We start from the raw sequence: 18,872 nt of genomic DNA, 5'->3' as shown, positions 1-18,872 counted from the left end.
TGGTGTTCCTCCCAGGTGTGGCAGATAGGAGTGTTTACGTCAGATTACTCATTATTGCTTGCTGTTGGTATTCAATTAATGTGTAAAGTATCCTTTATACGGCTCCATGGGAAAACATGTTTTCACCATGTGCAGCTTGTCATCACGAGATAAACACCTTGAACCCATGTGATTTCTCTAAAGCAATGATAAGTGTGTTCTCCCTAATTCTATACAAAGATTTTTATTCCTGTATGCTTTCATCTTGTTCCTTTACAGTTGTTTTTCTTTCCACCAGGAAGTGACTTGGGAATGAGATGTTATAAATTAACAATATCACTAATAAAAGGTTGATTGTAATGCGTAATATATACCTATGTATTTGCTTATAGCCTATCTTGACATATAAAGCAATGTTTTCAGTAAATTACAGAATGTAACTAATTTACTGGGGCAAGCATGTGTCCCAGTGGATCTCTCTCCTGTCTGGGCGTGTGATGAATGGGCTTTATATTTTCAACCCAGAAACTTTAGTGATATCTGTGTTCGCACACTTCCAGGAGGTAAAGACGATTTCAGCAAGGCTTCAAAACAGCAGTGAGTCCCCTCAGGAGCCCAGTCACGAAAATCAGAAGTCAATAAATAAATAAATAAATAATAATAAAAAAAGCAAGGAAGAGGCAAGTAACGGTATTAATGGTGTTTTTATTTACAAAGATTGCTTTTATTTGTCCATTTTGAAAACCACAAACATGTTTCACCTTAGAAAACATTAAATAAGAAACAAGGTGTCATACAGTACTTTGGATAACGTCCTCCATCAGTGTAGTGCAATGTCTCATTGGCACCCAAGAGTGAAATTCTCAATTATTTCCCCCTTTCTTCTTGAGCTGTGTGCAGTTACATGGCCAAAAAGGAAATGAATCATAAAAAAAAAAATGGATCTAAGAACATCTTAGGTGTTCTTCACTTCTGCTTCAGAAGCCTCTGCATCTGTTGAGCTATATGGCAAAGTCACTTGGACCTGTTTTCGTTACCAGCTTGTGGAACCTGGAAGGCTCCTGGTGGGAAAATGAGCCTCAGGAGGAGGGGAGGGGGAGGGGAGGGACAGCGCTAACGGTGCATGGTTGACACACCTTCAGTAGCGATTTTAACTTGTCAATGCACACCAGAGGCAATGCACCAGACAAAATGTCTCTACCTCATGTTTCATGGGGTCTCCTTGAAAAACAAGTCTAAGCAACTACGACAGAACAAACCATGGGGGCTTTATTCCCTTACCCAGGAATAAAACATCATTAACACCGCAATTTTAGGACATCATGAAGATACGATAGCACCTGTGTGATACAACCTCTCCAGGAAAAAATAATTTGGGGATTTGTTCTTTTAATACTGTTGGGTTGGCGGTTGAGCGAAGATCATTTTAGTGAGCTTAGACATTTCCTTTAGAGCCCTTTCCAGGAGGAGGTCTAGGTCAGAAGCCTAACTTAGAGCTCCCTGCACAGTTCTGAGGATTGTCATTATCATGGACCACAGTGAGGACCAAAGTGTCTCCTAGATTCCACAGTCTGGTACTTTACCTGGAAGTAAGTGCACGTTAAATACATAACATTTTATGAAGGTTTTTTTTTTTTAATGGAGGGAAGGGAGAGAGAAGATAGAGAGGAAGAGAACAGAAAGGGAGAGAGAGAGAGAGAGATATAAAGGAAGAAGTAAAGGGAGGGAGAAAAAGAGGGAGGGATGGAGGAGGAGAGAGGATAAATATGATCACACTTCTTTTTTTTGTAAAGGATTGGGCTTAGCAACTGCCCCTGCCAGGAAATGCCCCCTCACACTCTAGCCTGTTTCCTCTGGTCCTGTTCTCAGGACACATGGAGAATAGCTGCTCTCCAAGCTCTCGATGCCAACCCTCCACAGCCTGGAAGCGCCCCCACGGTCTGCCCCTCAGTCTTCTCTTCTCCAGACGGAACATTCCCAGTCCCTTTAGCTTTTCACCACAGATCTTTTTTTCCAACCCTTTAATCATCTTTGTGTCTCCTGGCAAAAACAGCAGAAAATATTTTGATTACTTAATCAGAAGGGAGAGAAACGTAAGGAGAAAGTTGACTCTTTTAAAGTTATGTGTTTTTAATACAGAGGTCTGACAGGGAGGAGACGCAGTTGGGGCCCTGTGGATATTAAAATTCCAATCTTGTGCTCCTCTACTGTGCAAGTGTTGGTTCCGTCATCACGAGCATCACTTTGCTGTAAAGGCCGGCTTCCCTGCCCAGCCTCAGGTAACATGTAAGCTGTGAGCTATGCTAGTGGAAACCATGCCAATTTAAAGCCCATTACAAATGCCTGGGTCCTGGGTCTTCCTCTCGTCTTCCACCCACCCCCCCAACAGAATCTTTACAAACCTTCTTACTGGTGGAGGTGTGTAACAATGTGGAAAGCTGTTAGTTTAAAGTATAACTGGAAACATTGGGGTTTTATATATTAACTGCAGGTCCTCCCTTCCCTTTAATGGTTTACTTTCTTCTATATAGATCAAACTCAAGGACAGAGAAATAAAGCCATCATCGCACTACCCCAAGCTGTACACTTTTGCCAATTTTCTTACTGTTAGTTTAGGGTCATAGCCTAGATGACAACAGGTCACTGTATTTTTTTTTGTTAACTCAGGGGGTCATAAGCTGCCTTTGACCTTGCAACTAAAGTCTGTGGATATTAGGAACACGTAAATACTTCTATTAATAGCACATTTACACAAACACAGTACTACTAACCAGATATTCCACCCTATACAACTGTCTTTAACAGAAAGACACAGTTTACAAGAATAAATGCATCTTAATATGTTGCACACCCTTCCGTTATAAAGTGTATGGCAGTAGAAGTCAGAACCGAGGGCAGGCCAGAAGTAAGTGACATGAGAAAGGTACACTAGTTTCACAAGCACGCTGTACATCATACTGTAAGCAAAGTCAATACTACTCATGGTACAACACTGGACAGATCACAGAATACCATTTGCGCAGAATGAAAACGTCTCCCCGTAATTGGCTAGCAGGCCCACTCTATAACCAGCATGGAGGATGGCATGGGTCACACATGCCGAGGGCCTTCCTAAAGAAGACAATGGTAGAGGGTACCACCCAGAAGGGCCTGGAGGTACTGTACTTGGGTGTCACTGTTCACTGGGATTGCACAAAAACAGGCCACCAAGACCTGAGTCACCAAGCAGCAGCCTTCCTCCTGCCCCACTCCTGCCCTAGGCCTGATGAGAGGGAGAGGAGAAGGCAAGGACTGGGAGACGAGGGAGAGTGACCAATCCACTGCTAGCTCAGGAGCTGCCAGTGGTCTTCTCAGCAGCGACCTCTTTTCAAGCTCACATCATCCAATCCAATCTCCCCAGTGTGACCACGCCTTTTTTCACCTTTGAAGATGACCTAGGGAGAGAATGCATACACTGGTCAGGCCCCTCTTCTGCCCTTTCCTAGTGCTCACTCGGGGAGCATGACAATGCAGCCCTTTCCCCAAACCAAAGAAGAAGATGGATTTCTATGGCAAATGTAAACACTAGAGCACGAGGGCCAGCCTCGTCCCAGGGCCCGGGCCTTTCAGGTGCCCTTTGACTTGACTGGTCGTCAAGCTATTTAGCAGACCGAAGGACTCAGAATCAGTTACTCTTCAAACTGGCCTACTCACTGCACACTAGCTTACTGCAGGAATGCTGGCAAGGTGGATGACGGTCAAAGATTGCCAAGGTTTAGAAGGAAGAAGAGTGGAGTGTGAGCCAAAGCTGAGAAAGTAGGGGATAAAGAGCTCAAACGCAGGTCTCACAGCCTGTCTTGGTCTTCTCTTGATAATATTCCCTCACCACCCACAGTGTGACAGAACATACGCCATAATCGAAGTATACTGTCACTTTGGCTGTGTAACCCCAGGCTTCTAAAGACAGTTTATCCTCTGTAGGGTATCTCTGCTCCCTTAAAACTGGGCAAACCCTTCAGTACTATGACTGAAAGCATATTCATTTTTAAGGAAACAAAGGTAAAAGGCACACAAACATCTAATAACCCTCCCGAAAGCTGTAATGGGGTCTGTGGTTCTAATGTGGTCTCAATAAACTCTGTAAGAATGATGTAGACATGTCAGGGCAAAGTTGTATAAGCATCTATGTCAAGATGCTATTTTCTGAAAGTCACCCCATTATATTTGGTGGGATGTGACAGATCATTTTCTCACTACCCAGAATTTGATTATTGAAAATAAAATTTAAAAATTCAATACAATTTACATCCCCATTCAATGCTTCCTCCATAACCCACCCTGAACAATACTGTACAGCCCTAGGACTGGGCTCCCACCTGGAGCTGTTGAAGTCTTTATCTCTGGGCCAAAGGGGAAAACGAATTTCAAAGAAACACTTAGAAATAGAAAGAAGAGCTACTGCTGCGAGAGGTTATCTTTGTAAAAGTTGGAAGGTTAAGGAATTGAAAGTAGAGAAAAGGAAGGCGCAGTTAATCACAACAGTCGAGACCCTGGATATGTTTATCAACTCCTTTTTTTCCTTGAATTTTCTATTACTAATTTTCTCTCATTGCAAACAGTTGGTCATCACAATTGAGTGAGGGTCCTGTGGTCAAGGGTGCAAAGAAGGATGAAGAAGCAAAGAAGAACTTCAGGAAGAGGTGATGGTTGGAGCCCCCCAAAAAGCCATAAAGCATTGGACCTGAATTTGCAGAGCAGAGTTTCTTGCTGGGCTCTCCTCTGAAAGCAGAGCTTCTGTTTGGGGATCTACTTACGCTTTTGACGTCAGCCCCTCGCAAGGTGATCTGGGTTTGCCTCCAGCCATGGCCACCATTTCTTCCCCACAGGGCTGCTCCGTGGGTGCCATGTTTTCTCACAAACACCTGCAGTGTGCCGGAGTGCAGCCCAGTCACCTTGTGCCTAAAGGACAGGCACAGGTCCCCTGAATGCATGAGGTGGCCGAGAGGTAACACCAAGCGGGCGGCTTTTCCCCCCAGGGCTTTGGCTGCAGACACTGTGAGATACTGTCCACCTGCAATGGGAAAGCAGGGCCTCTTTCTAGCACAAACTGCACGGACAGGAGAGTTTTAATAAACGTCACACTGTAACATTCAGATCTTTATGGAGAAAACCATAGCTTATTTCCATGCCTGTTGTAAATGCTATGGTGTTCACAAATGACACCCACCTACTTTGTCCAGAGAGAACAAAGACGGCATATCACGAGTTCATGATTAGTAACTAAACACTGGCTGTTTCCTTGGAATAGGGTCAGACGTCCCGAGCACAGACATTCACTACCTTCTGATCCTCACTAACTCTGTGCCCTTGGGCCTTCCACACTGGATTAGTAGAAATGAACCAAAATTTTCCTGATAAAATGTATCTGTAGATAAGTAATCTTGGGGCAATAAAACACACAGAATTATATTTTCTTATTCTCTGCTCCCCCCCCACCCCATTTAAAAACATAGTCCTAAAATGCAGAAGGATGACTTAAAAACGGTTTGCTATCCTTCTCACACAGGGGCACAGATATCCCTAGGAAGACACACAGGTAGCCTGGAGAAAGTCTCTGAATCTTCCTTGGGTATCAATTTTATTTGGAGGTTATGACTTAAAAGATACACACACACACACATCTACACACATATATATAAACAAATTAATAACTGTATATCTCTCTCTATGTGTCTGAATGTCTGTCTTGTATATATAAGAGAATATAAAAACTTAATGAAAGTCCTCCATTTTTGACAAGTCACCTCAGACCCCAATATCGATGGATTTCTCATCTCTCTTTTCTTAGAGAAGTTCAATTTAAGCCACAGTAAAGCAGGGGCAATGTCTTTGTGAGAGAAAGTTATGAGTGTTTCATAGATGCTTATCTATGAATCTATGAAACAGTCATATGCAAGTCAGTGCTTGCATAGATGACAATCCCTTCAGGTGGTTTTTGTCACAGGCGAGTGAGAGTTTCGACTCTGATTTGTCCACAGGAAGAATGTGGTTGGAATGCAGAGCACTTGGTATCTGCTTTGGGAGAAACCTCACTTCCTTTTCAGCTCAAAGGCAGACCATCACCATCACCATCACCACCACCACCACCACCACCACCACCACCACCACCACCACCACCATCACCACCACCATCACCATCACCGTAAGCTTCATTTTTACAAGGCATGGCCAGAGACTTGTATGGCTTCTTATTCAAGGGTGTTTTTCTCTACCAAGTTCCTGTTGGCATTCTCCCAGGTAACAAAGGACTCTGAGTAACTGTGATGTGCCCTTGCTCTGTGCTAAGTGCTCCCTGTACCCTACAAAAGCTGAAGCCAGTCAGTTCCATCAATACCTCAAACCTCCCCACCAGCACCCTAGGATAGAGTGGGGAAAATTAATGTTATTTGTTGCATAAATGGTGACGTCCCAAAAATATAGCAAAAAGAAAATTAAATAAATAAAAATAAAAGCCAGAAATTTGCTGACTCATGTACCCAAGTCAATAAAAAAAACAAAGCATTGGTTTCCTCCTTCCTTATCTTGGTTCCCTTTCCTCATATACTGACACCCCCAAAATACTGGGCCAAAGTTTTTATGTGCATGTTAAGTGTCTAAGTCTGCTTCTGTGGTTAAGACTAAGGTAAGATTATTACAGTGAACCTGCAAGGTTTAAGAGAGCAGGGGGATTATCTTAAGCCCTATGGAATGTATGCTAATACCATTTTCAAGACACTGCATGCAAACAGCACACTTAACAAACCCAAGATTCCAACAACCTTTTCCTACACATATTCAAAACTCTAACATGGAATAGTGATGAATAAAATTGCTTTCCTTCTTCCACCATAATACACGCCATATATGTAGTCTATACAGCCATGCTGACTTGGGCTTAATTTCTCTTTACTTTTGTTGACTGGGTGACTCGTTGTTGGGAGGGACTGGAGTGTCCACATGCCATAGCGGGTGCTCAGAGGTCAGAGGTGTATGGTCAGAATTCCCCAGCATACTCTGAGGACCGATTCTGAAGGGCAAACTGACACGAGCTGCCCCCTTGCTCCATCTGAAAACTCTCTGCCATCTTTTGGTCTTTCCATCCTTCTCTCCAATCTAAAAAAGTATTTGTCAATTCCCTTAGGGTTTCAGGGGACATTTCCCTGAATGACCGGATCCTCACAACTGGATTAAGAGGTCATCTCATCTCAGGTGAAGCTTTAGTCCTTTAACAACATCTTACCAGAGGCTACCCCACCAAACATCTCCAGAAGGAAGGTCTTCCCCTCACACCAGCCTGTTCTTTCTAGTAGCTCCAATGAACATTCTTCTTGAGAGTTTAAGTCCATGTATATTGTTTTCTGGCACAGGTCCTTCTTATGCCCATTTGAATCACAAAGAACAACTGGTCAACCTCGGGCCAATTGTTTCGAAGCAGTACATTCTATTGCTTCTTCTCCAGGTTAAACATTCTGGCCCTCACCCACTTTTCACAGGTAAAGGAAGATACACCTCACCATTCAGGCCACTCTCTTCTCAATGATGTGCAACTGAGTCCCAGATGAGAAAGGCTGCCCAGAAGTGAACCAATTACTTTGCCATAGCATATTTTACATTGTGGAAAGGATCATACCTATAGACATGGTCTATCTTTTTGAAACAAGTGTCATGGGATTCACCCATAATGACTTCCTTCTGTACCAAACTCGAATCCTTCACATTGAGGATTGAATTGAGGGCTTGCTTGCATCTTTCCACAGTTGTGGTTGCTTTTTAGAGCTTGAGACTTACTTACCATCAGAGTTTATCCCTGTGTATAGCCCATTAACCTAACTTCATGGATGACAGATCTGCTAACAACAATCACTTTCTCTCCACTCTGAGTCACAATTAGCTCAAGATTTTTTCAGTATTTAAATTCCATATCCATTTAATCCACGTTTTTTTATTTTAAATAAAAACTAGAAAAACAGCCTGTAGGCTCAGGTGTTAGCCCAGCTAAGCTGCTGCCATGGCCTTTCCATTGGCTCTGCTCTAACACAGCCCAGTGGCCACGTAAGCTAGACCCCCTATCATTCCACAGTTCACCTATCTCCTACTAGAGGGCAAGAAGAATTTGACCCATAACCTGAAATGTCTGCAAATATGGTAACAATGAAAGGTGCTGAGAAGTAGCACACGGTTCTAAACAAGTGTTCTAAAAATCAGCTTCGTCTGTTTTATAAGGACTATTACACACAGCCTATTTCTACAAAACCATGCATTCTTCTCCACTTAGCCTGAATGCATGTACCTTCATGCTTGTCTTTACCCTTCATGGCGTACCTTACTTAAAAGAGTTATTCACTATGGCAACGAACATTACCAACAAGCTCCTCACCCAAGCCTGTAGAAGATCTTTCTGTTGCACATCATTACAGGTGGGCACTCCGACCCAGTCCCCCATAGAGGCCAGATGGATGTACTAACTACATCAGGTACAGGCCCACAGGTGCTGCTGGTCCAGGCACTGAACTCACTCTACAATGTGATTTCTTTACTCTAGCTTCGTGGCCTGAGAAGGCTTGCATTTGCCTCCGGGGATCAATGCTTCTCTTGTGAGAAGGATACTCTAAGCACTACTGTGATCCTTGAGGAGCCAACTACCATCCCTCAGACCTTTGTGCCACAAAGCCCTGCTCACCCACACCACTGTTACAATATATTGTAAGTGCTCACAAACTAGTGTTTTCATGTTGCGTTCTAAAGACACTGTGGCTTGTGAAAACTAGGCTTTAGATGCACATAAAATAGCACTTTCCCTCCATACCTTGTGTGTCTTAGTCTTAGAAGCTAGAATCATAACCAAAGGAAAAAAGAACCTCGATTTCTCACCTATCCATTATGTTGGCTTCACTCAAAAACAAAAACAAAAAAACAAAAACAAAAACAACACTTAGTTACAGAGGGAAGGAGGAGTCCAGGGTGGAGCTTTTCTTCTTGAACTGAAGTTAATCTTGAATGAGCACTGAATGCTTATATTAGCAGGCATGGACAATTTACAAATCTACTGATTTCCCAAGAGCCCACATCTAAGTCCAGCGTTGTAGGAAGCTTCTCTTGGAAGCAGGGTCGTGGCCTGGGCTCTTTCCTCTAGGATCTGACTTAGAGCAAATTGTTTCCAGAGGGCCACTGCGCTGTGTAATTGTCACACTTCAGTTTCAGTTTCTCTCCATTGTCTATAGCTCAAATCTTTATTAACAAACCAAGGGGCATAACTGACCAAAATACGTGGGAACTGACCAAATACATGGGAACTGTTGACACGAGGGAGCAGGTCACTGGGTTACTGCTTTTACACGGAGGAATCGGGTGCCGCAAGTATTTTGAAAACTATGATGCTAGGACAAGTCTAAATGCTATTTGCTAAGCTTTTTGAGGCAAATCATCTGGCCTCCTGATTAACTACTTGTGCTATGAGTCTACCAGACAGTTAGTAAATCATCTCTCTTAAAGAAGATGTAATATACATACAGGGCAATTTTTTAATGGTCAAAAGGATCAAACAGAGCCAGGAAGTGTTACATTCTGTGACGTTACCTGCTGGGTCCCTGACTGGCTCCCAGTGCAAGTCACTGTCTTTTTCTCTGATCCATCCACAGAGTCCATGGTCAAAATTGCAGCTGTGTATGAGAATACCTAGAAGGAGGCGGTCAGAGAGACAAGGTAACAAACTCAACAAACCCCAGCCGGTGATTCGCAAACAGTAGGTATCTACAGAGCAGGAGTTTTCTCCTATCCAAACTTAATATCCCAACAGAACACCTTGCCCTGAGCTCTAAAGGAGATGACGTGCATCTTTTGCCAGCATGACTGGAATAGATGCTCAGATGAGAAAATAGAACAAGAGTACTCCCGATGACTCATGACCCCGTCGGGTTGTCGCTGTTAAAATATGACTTCAGTCTCACAATTCAAACAGTGCTTTAATGTGGTTTTAAAAGAAAATGATGACTCAAAATTATTTTTGCTCAAGCGATCTAACCAACTGAGTTGTAAAATACAACAAAAGAGAAGAATCACCTAACTTCTGTAGATGTGACTGGTGCTCTACAATAATACTTCCTCAGACTTAATGAAACCAATTATTTTGCATCCCAGCTGGAAAAAACCCCCACAATTTCAAGTTCTTTCCCTGGGATGGGGGTCAGGACTGGAACGGAACCGTGCCTACCTGGGTCGTCCTTTGCTTCCTCATCTGCACTGACTCCTCTTTCGATTTCAAATATTTCAAAAAGGTCATTTGACGGCTGCCGTGGAACTGCAAGAAAGAAGCCCATGGTTGGTTTTATGAGACCTTGCAATGATACCACATCTTTAGCAAGAGCAAGGAGACAGTCTATGCATCTCATTTCATTTTACATGAAGAGCAATAAATTCACCGTGCAGAGATTTGTTCTCTAACGTTTATCTGGATATAAATGAAAGACATCATTTTCAAAAGTTTTTAAAATTCTCAGCAAGAATAAATTAATGGGCCAGGGCGATGCCTCGTTTGGTAAAGCGCCTGCTGGATGTGTTTGAGTCCTGAGTTTGGACCCCTAACCCCAGTGTAAATGCTGGGGCAGGGGGAATACCTATAACTTCAGTGCTGTGAGGGTAGAGACAGGAGAATCCCTGAAATTATTTGGCCATTCTGCCTAGCCAGACAGAGCTTTTGGTTTGGTGAGAGGCTCTATTTCAAAAAACAAGGAGAAGCCAGTTGCTCGAAGATCTTACTGTTAAAGGCCACCCGTTCTCATTGCTGCTGCTGCTGCTAAGTTTTAATTCAAAGGTGCAGTTTTGCCTTCTTTCTTCTTTCAGATCTACCTCCACGCCACACACACAAGGCCTTCTCCCCAATGCCCTCCTCCCAGTGGCTGTGGAAATGGACAGCTTGTCTGCCTTGCTGTTCCTCTCTCAGCCCCTAATAAAATCGCCCTTGAGCTTCAGAAATAAGGAAGAAACAAAAATGAAGTGGACAGGAACAAAAAGACACCCATGTTGACCTCTGATTTCTACAAACATACACTTATACTCTCATGTACGCATACACGCGAATACATACATATACCACATACACAGACACACACAGACACTGGTGGGGGCAGGGAGAGGAGAACAAGTATTCATGTGAAAAACATGCCATGAAACAACTTCTAATTTTTAGCAAAAAAAATTCTAAGGTTCCTCTCTGTGAAAGACGCATTAGTGAACAGTTTGGTGTTTTCTCGAAGCACCTACTTCCCTCAGAGGAACTCTGCACATTAGTGTACACTAGTCCACACCTGTTTCCACAGCCTTCCTGATCTCAGCAGGTCCCCCAACTCTTGTATGATCAGATACAGGGGGTTTCCTGGTGAGCGCTAACCATCTCCACAACAAAATACACAACCCTGTCCAAGCATGCGGCCCATTCCCACACCCCTGACACTGGTCCTCTTGTTCCCACTGATTAACCTGAGCAGGCATCCCTCTTCCTTTCAGGCCCAGCATAAATCTCAGAGAAAGTTCTGAAAAATTCCTACCCTTGGTCCCTTGGCAGAATTAAATTCATCTGCACTGGTCACCAATAGTCCCGTTTGCATATTTCCTTCCTATGCATTTGTAAGGAGCTGCAGTCACACACACACACACACACACACACACACACACACGCGCGCGCGCGCGCGCGCGCGCGCGCGCGCCTATTTCTCTGCTAGCGTCTGAGGTCCTCAATAGCATCTATCACATCTGACTCATATGGCATTTCCAGGGCTCGACCTGGTGATTACTGAGCAACTGCAAAGATCCTGTGGGAAACCCATGTTCTCTGTCGCCGCCCTTCATCAAAAATGGGTCACCAGTGGGTTAGAGCTTAAGAATGCACTTCAAGAGAACTGATTCAATTCAACCCTTGTTTATGCAGTGATTCGGTGTATATTTGGTTTCTAACCCAACACTAAAATCCATGGTGGGCACCCAGGACACAGCAAGGAGAGTAAACAAGACCACCAAAGAACCAGATACTATGGGACTTGAAGTCTAATGACAGACACTGACATCACACATGGAGATAAACGGACATTGCGAGTTTTGAAAAGGGGCTGGAAAGGAAAAAAAAAGTGCGGGAAGACGCCGTGAAGAACAGCTGGGTCAGAGAGCAGAGAAAGCCTAGGGAAAGCTGTGCTTGGGAGGGGAATTCTTGACCAGGGGCCAGGGAGTCCTTACTCCCTTCTCTTGCCAAAAATTTAATTAATACTTTATTTTTATAAGACAAGGAATAAAAGACATAGACTACCATATAACTGATGACATTCAAACAGGTTTATCCCCTGTAGTTATGTTGCTATTGTTAGCTAGGCCTTTTGAAACTGACAATGTTGTATTATTTGCAACTGTATTTAGCTCACAACATCTGGATTCTCCCCCCCCCCACATCCCCGCATTTATTTCAAAAGGCACTAGGAGTGGCTTCCTACATGTGACACACACACACATACACACACATACACACACACACACACACACGCACACGCACTCGCTCACACACGCATGCACTTGCTCACGCACACACACAGACACACACAACAACAAGGATGACAGAATCCAAGCTAAGACACAAGAAGGATGTGGATAGGCTTTCCCAGTTTATCCGATGCTCGCGCATGCGCATGCTCACACACCCCCACACATCACTGACAGGGATGACAGAATCTAGGCTGTTCACTCGTCCCTGGAGCTGCTGAATGACTGACAACACTTACATCCAATGACAGCTTTTCTTTCCTCATTTCAGACTCTTAAAGAACACCTTCCTTATTACCTACAACACTTTAGGTAAATGTGGTTCATTTTTCATGACACAAAAACCTTAGGTCACAATTGTGCATTTGTTTTCCTCTTCAGTAACATAAATGACTCTGAAATGGAAAAGCTCACGCCCTGCGGTGTTGAGTTCGAGGGCATTATGACCCCGCCCCCATAAAAGCCTGTCCGATGGCATTTGTTTGTCTCCTGATGTGTCTGGGTGCTCTGACACGTGAGGCTGTTTTATGAAGGAAGATCAGAAAGTTTTCTCCAGACAGAACTATGTAAACTGGAAGAGAAAGAGGCAGAACTTTCCAGGCAAAAAAAAAAGCACAAAGCCGGGGCAATGAAGATGATGCTTTGGGCACACAGCGGTAGAGAGAGCGCCACCGGACGTGGATAAAGAGAAAGGAACAAGATGACGACGCGTTTGCAAAAGAGCACTAGCAAAGCCTCAGGTGGCTCACTAAGACTTCTGAGGATGCCAACCATTATTTAACGATCAGTGATGATGACGAATATGCATTCCACAGGATTTACATGCCTGCCGTGCTCTGTCCATCTCTGCTTACAGTGAGTCTTGTGTGCGCTACTCCGATCCCTGCCAGGTCATTGACTTTCCTCGCCACATCAGTGTGGTTCACTAAGAACAGCACATTCAAGTGTGAATACAAAGGATACGGTACCCTGCCTGATATACGTAATAGTGTGTGAAAGCATCGTCTGAAATAAGCATGGAAACTTGAGTAGGGTCTCAGCAACACATTAAATATGTTTTTTAAAGACGAGAAAATTGGGTCATAAGGAATACATTAATAATGTGGTGGTCTGAATGTTGAAAATTAAGTGATATTTCTATTTGCCAATTCGTTTAGTCTTTGATAATTTTATATTTTGAGGTTGTTAAAAAGAAATTGTTTCAATATGAACAAGCCCTACATAATCTGAAAAGGAGGTGTGTGTAATGACATCACTACACAGCAGCTAGATATCCGATGTTGGTATGTATTTTGAATAGTCTTGATGTCCCGTGTATAAGCTAGGTTATAAAACTGGAATGTCTGCGAGATCCAAATGCTTTCTTTCAAGGGAGCAATTTTAATGGATGTAGAAAATGTTAATTAAAATATCTGAGACCAGACCAGCAGAGATTTACACATGTTATTCACTACCCTTCCTTGCTTGATATTTTGGTTAGTATTCACTTTAAATACACAATAAGCAGAGACACATCTGATTATTTCTTAAAACCAGAATGGTGTAGTCATAAAGACTAAAAAGAATAAAAGGTGTTAGCAATGCTCCCGTCTACTCGTTTTCTTTCCTTCAAAGTCCCCACTCACTGGGCTAAGCACGTGCATGTACTCTACTTTCACCATCATCCAACCTACAATCCTGAGACAGAGATGGGCATCCTGGGGGTTTTCATGGAAGAGTAGAAGATGGTGCTTAAGTGTGGGTATGACACGTAAAGGCTGGCAAAGCTTGCCCAGGAAGGGGAGATGCTGAAACTCTCAGAAAAGATGTTTGTACTAAGATCTGAAGGAAGAGTTTCATGATCGAAGGCCCCGGAGAATAAAGGGTGAACCCCGCCCCCCAGTCAGCTGAAGAGCTTGGGGGAGGGGCAGAGCACAGGAAGAAAAGCTCCAAAGGAAGCTGTAGCTGCACAGTGACTGTTTAAAGCCTTGATGGAATGGTGGGTTTTACCTTGGTAGGAACTGGACACTCTAAAGGGTTTTTTACAGTGGTGGATGGGGAAGGGTTGCCTGGTAAAATTATCATTCTGCTGCAGCTCAGAGACTGGCAAGGCGGGAGGTTGGAACAGCAAGCATGACTAACCACATTTACTATAAAGAATGTTCTCGTGCTTAAAGCGTTCCCCAACATTTTTCTGACATTGCACAATATTGCACCAATAAAAACATTCTTGTGGTGTGGTGGTAGATGGCTTTAATCCCAACACTTGGGAGGCAGAGGCGAGCAGATCTGTATGAGTTCAAGGCCAGCATGGCCTATACAGGGAGTAACAGGCCACCCAGGCTAGATAGTGAGGCCCAGTCTCAAAAAGGATGGATGGATGGATGGATGGATGGATGGATGGATGGATGGAGCAATCTTGCTTATTATAGGTAGCTAGCTAGCTAGATGATAGATAGATCAATCTTGCTTGTTGTTTACAGATAGAGATAGATAGATAATCAATCTTGCCTGTTGTTTCTAACTACAATCTGCATAAAAGAAAAAAGGTACTAACCCCAGATATGGAGACTGTGGGATACTGACAGTACTAATCCCAAAAGGTAACAACTGTGGGGCATAGAGGGTACTAAGCCCAAAGATGAAGACTAAGGGATGTAAGTATGACTGCAGTGGTCTCAGGACACAGGACTGACCCACAATGGCTGCAGAGTCCTGGTGCCCATGGGGAAAGCAGCTGTGGAAAGAAACAGTCCTCACAAAAACTGCTGCCCCAGTAAATTCTATTATGCACAGTCTCTCCGGGGCTGTGATCATACCCACATATAGTCTACTCTGATAAGTAAGATTTCTCAAGTAGTCAGCTGCAGTTTTTACCCAGTAAGACCTCAAGAGTAAACACAGAGAAGAAAATGTAAATATAGCCACACATGCCTCCCACTGCTGAGCTGCTTGCAAACCTGTAAGCATTCTTCTTCAAAGGCAGGTTTTCATCCTCAGGTTCTGTTTAAGGTGGTTTGTATGACACTGCCCAGGCCAATTCTGATGCTTGTTGTTGGACTAAAGATAACAGATACCCTGTCTTGAATTCTTTCTATGCTTAGAGGTTTCTTGCACTGAAGGGAATGGTATGGATGTACCTAACTCTATTCTAATGTCTTTTAGGTGGGGGAAAAGCCCACCTAGATACTTTAAAAGACAACAGCATGGAGAATGGAAATGAACGGTGAAGACTTTATGGGCCAGTATTCTTTCCTCCCCCCCCCACTCCAAATGGAGAACATACTCAGCAGAGAGAAGAAAATAAAAAGATCAGAAATGAGTTCGCAATTTCCTTATTCTTATTCAAGAAATATCTTAGGCAAACGTTGGTTGCTTGAAACAAGAGCAGGGTTGCTGAGCCCCTACAGAATTTGCTAGCACTTTATCCCACAGGGAGGACCTGCAGGACAGAAGAAAGCCAAGGAACAATGAACAGAAGTCGTAAAACCTACCTCCCTGGTAAAAGGTGAGCACAGGCCCAACCGCTCAGCAGTGAGTCTGCAGAGGCGGCAGACCCCAACTCCTCCGTAGACCATGCGTGACTTTTAGACAGTTACAGAGTAACTCAAAGGCACTGCCCAGGGAACTCCTAAGATTAAGACTCTAAATCTTGGTTCTTCACTAAGCATGGTTATAAGAACCAAGAGAATATTCTACAGGCTTGGTCCTCCTGCCCTCTTCTAAACTATTAACAAACCATAACGGCAAGGCTATGTGTGCACACCACACAGGTGTTGAGTAAAGGTCCCACAGTGCTTTCTGAACTGAGCACAGCACACCTGAGTCTAGACCCTGCCTACTGTACAGACAGGTGTGGCCCATGCATCCAAACCATCAATCAAAAGGGGAAGGGGAGCTTTCGCATCTGCTACTTCATCAAGCCTTTCATTTAAGCTTGCCATCTGGACAGATTCAGCTCTGGGAGACAACTGTCGTTAAATCCATCATGAAGAAGCTGGTGGGGGTGTGGCCTCTATTTTAATATCTGCTTAACTTTGCCTGTGCTATGACTACCTGCTCTAAACGCAAAGTTCCAGTTACTTGGTATAGACAAAGCACGGGACAAGGAGCTTCTTTCTAATTTCATTTTCCCTGCTCACACTTGCAAATCGAATCAATTCACTTTGAAAAGAGAGCGTTAGCCAAAAATAGCATTAAAACTGTAGCAAGCCATAATAAAAGGCATCCAAAATATAAATTAGTCATCACTAGAATATATGGCTTCTCTTATGAATTATTAGGAAAGGCTGTTATTACTATGCAAATGGATCCAGCATCAGTGGTCATAGAAGTGTGTACTACAACTACCTTGATACTCAGATGCAGAAACAGACGAAGAATGTGGCCACGTGCCTCAAACACAGTCCTTTTAATTATAACTATAAGCAAATGCGCACGGAGCTTTAAAAACTTCTGATCTCCAACCTAGGTCACTAAGAACTCAATTTATACTTTCTGAAAAGAGCCATGTTTTTCTTCCCCAGTCACCACAGAATTCCATTAAGATACAAATCAAAATATCTTAAAATCCGTAGCATCAGACCCTGACCCGTGAGCAGCCGCAACTCGCTTCTCTAAAGAACTGGCAGAGATTTAATCTTGGGGAGACGTTAGGGCAGTACTGGGGCCTCTGCAGACCTTGCAGTCCGAGGACCTTCTCACCCCTCTGCCGAAACAATCATTTACTCAATCAGTACCCAGATGAGAAGAGAGACTAAAATACGTCCATGGGTAAAAATGCCAGGATCTACAGACTACAAAATCTGTAGAATAGAAATAATAGAAAAACAAAACGAGACAAAAATCCCAAGGACAGCATGGGGTCTCAGTGCAGCACTCGGGAGGAAGAAAGCGATTTTCTATTTCCGTATGCTCCCTGGGTGTTGAATCCATTCGCCTATTCTACAAAGGCAGCAGCAACAAGACTGGCTTTCAGACGTGGAAAAGAATGCAGCAGAGGTTAATTAGTTATAGTCTATAATCTTCAGTCTATAGCACCTTTCCCATTGTTTTATATGGTACAGATGGTAATGTCTATTTTGCAATTGTTGTATTTTGAACATCCTACAGCTGGTTAATTCTGTATTTATGCAAGTCGTAGTTCTGTTGGATAGAGGCTGCCACTGGGGCTTAGAGAACCCTGCCACACAATCTGGCCTGCAGATCTATCAACAGCACACCTGTAAGTGTGTGGAAAAATGCGGCCTGAGATCCGTTCCTTGCCTCATTGAATTAGCGTCTTTGCTTTAGTAAGACCAGCATACAATCTGTAAACACACTGCAGACAAGAGATGGTGTGCATAGTTCAACCTGAGTCCTAAAAAAACTTTTTTAGGAGAAAAATATGTCTGCTGGCCCAAGTGATACTATATTTCCTTTTAGTAATCTGAGCCTTTTGGCTGGAATTGGCCAGTTATGGCACATTCTATTCTAAAGACGTCTTTGAGGAGTTAGAGGTTAATAAAACCCATAATAGATTTTGAAAACCTAGAAATGCTTCAAATGAAACTGGCATGATTAAGAACCAGAACTCCCTGGGGTACTTTCTCAAACACTACAGCCCCATCCTTCACTCTTCCTTGGGGAGAGCGAGAATCTATTACCACTACCCTCCCCTAAAGAGTCATCGTTACAGTAAATCATAGTTATCCTTAACGACGACAATGGAGAATTTAAAAATCACTGCATGGGGATAACAAGAAGGCAATGAAAACCACTCAAAGCACCAGAAATATCATATATCCATGGCTATTACTTTGGAATTTTTTTTTTTTTTTTTTGGAATTTCTTTTTATCTGACTTTCATATACATCCAAACGTATGGAGTCATGTATTTTTTATATCCAATAGGGGTAAAATGGCCTATATATATTTTTGTATTTACATTTTCAGTTAACATATTTAAAAACTTGGGATATTTTTCCAATAGGGGTAAAATGGCCTATATATATTTTTGTATTTACATTTTCAGTTAACATATTTAAAAACTTGGGATATTTTTCCCAAGTAAGTTTTAAAATGAATGTGTCGGGGTTTTTTTTCCATTTATGATATTATTAGATCAAGATGCATTCTCATACAACTTCCTCTGCTAAGAAGGAACATGGCTCATATCTTCCTACCTCCGAGGACAGGAGGGTCTTGCTTTTGTGTTCAGTCCCCATTTTCTAGCGCTCCCCCATATCCAGATAGACACACTACCATTTAAATCTGTTTTTCTGCTCTTGTCTGCTCAGTACATGATTCTCTCCACCAGACTATCTAAGAACGCCTCATTAGTCTCAGCATGGCAGTCAATGTAAACTACTTAGTCAGGACTCCTGGTTACTGTG

The 18,872-nt window shown here is 43.1% G+C and overlaps 1 protein-coding gene across 5 annotated transcripts in view; it reads right to left on the bottom strand.

The window, feature by feature from the left end:
- Nucleotides 1-664: 664 nt before the first annotated feature.
- The window catches only part of Npnt (nephronectin), a 67,442-nt gene continuing 49,234 nt past the window's right edge, over nucleotides 665-18,872 (bottom strand). For all 5 annotated transcript variants that reach the window (XM_052179219.1, XM_052179220.1, XM_052179221.1 and 2 more), the window contains 4 exons: nucleotides 10,208-10,294; nucleotides 9,574-9,672; nucleotides 4,773-5,029; nucleotides 665-3,413 (listed from right to left, as the gene is read on the bottom strand). In XM_052179219.1, coding sequence (XP_052035179.1) covers nucleotides 3,330-3,413; nucleotides 4,773-5,029; nucleotides 9,574-9,672; nucleotides 10,208-10,294 — 527 coding nt within the window. In that variant the 3' untranslated portion in view covers nucleotides 665-3,329. The remainder of the gene's footprint in view (nucleotides 3,414-4,772; nucleotides 5,030-9,573; nucleotides 9,673-10,207; nucleotides 10,295-18,872) is intronic.

The sequence above is a fragment of the Apodemus sylvaticus genome, chromosome 4 (assembly GCF_947179515.1).
Source record: "Apodemus sylvaticus chromosome 4, mApoSyl1.1, whole genome shotgun sequence".
Lineage (NCBI taxonomy): Eukaryota > Metazoa > Chordata > Mammalia > Rodentia > Muridae > Apodemus > Apodemus sylvaticus.
Note: the sequence above shows the minus strand (reverse complement) of the source record. Positions and strands in the feature narration are given on the sequence as shown.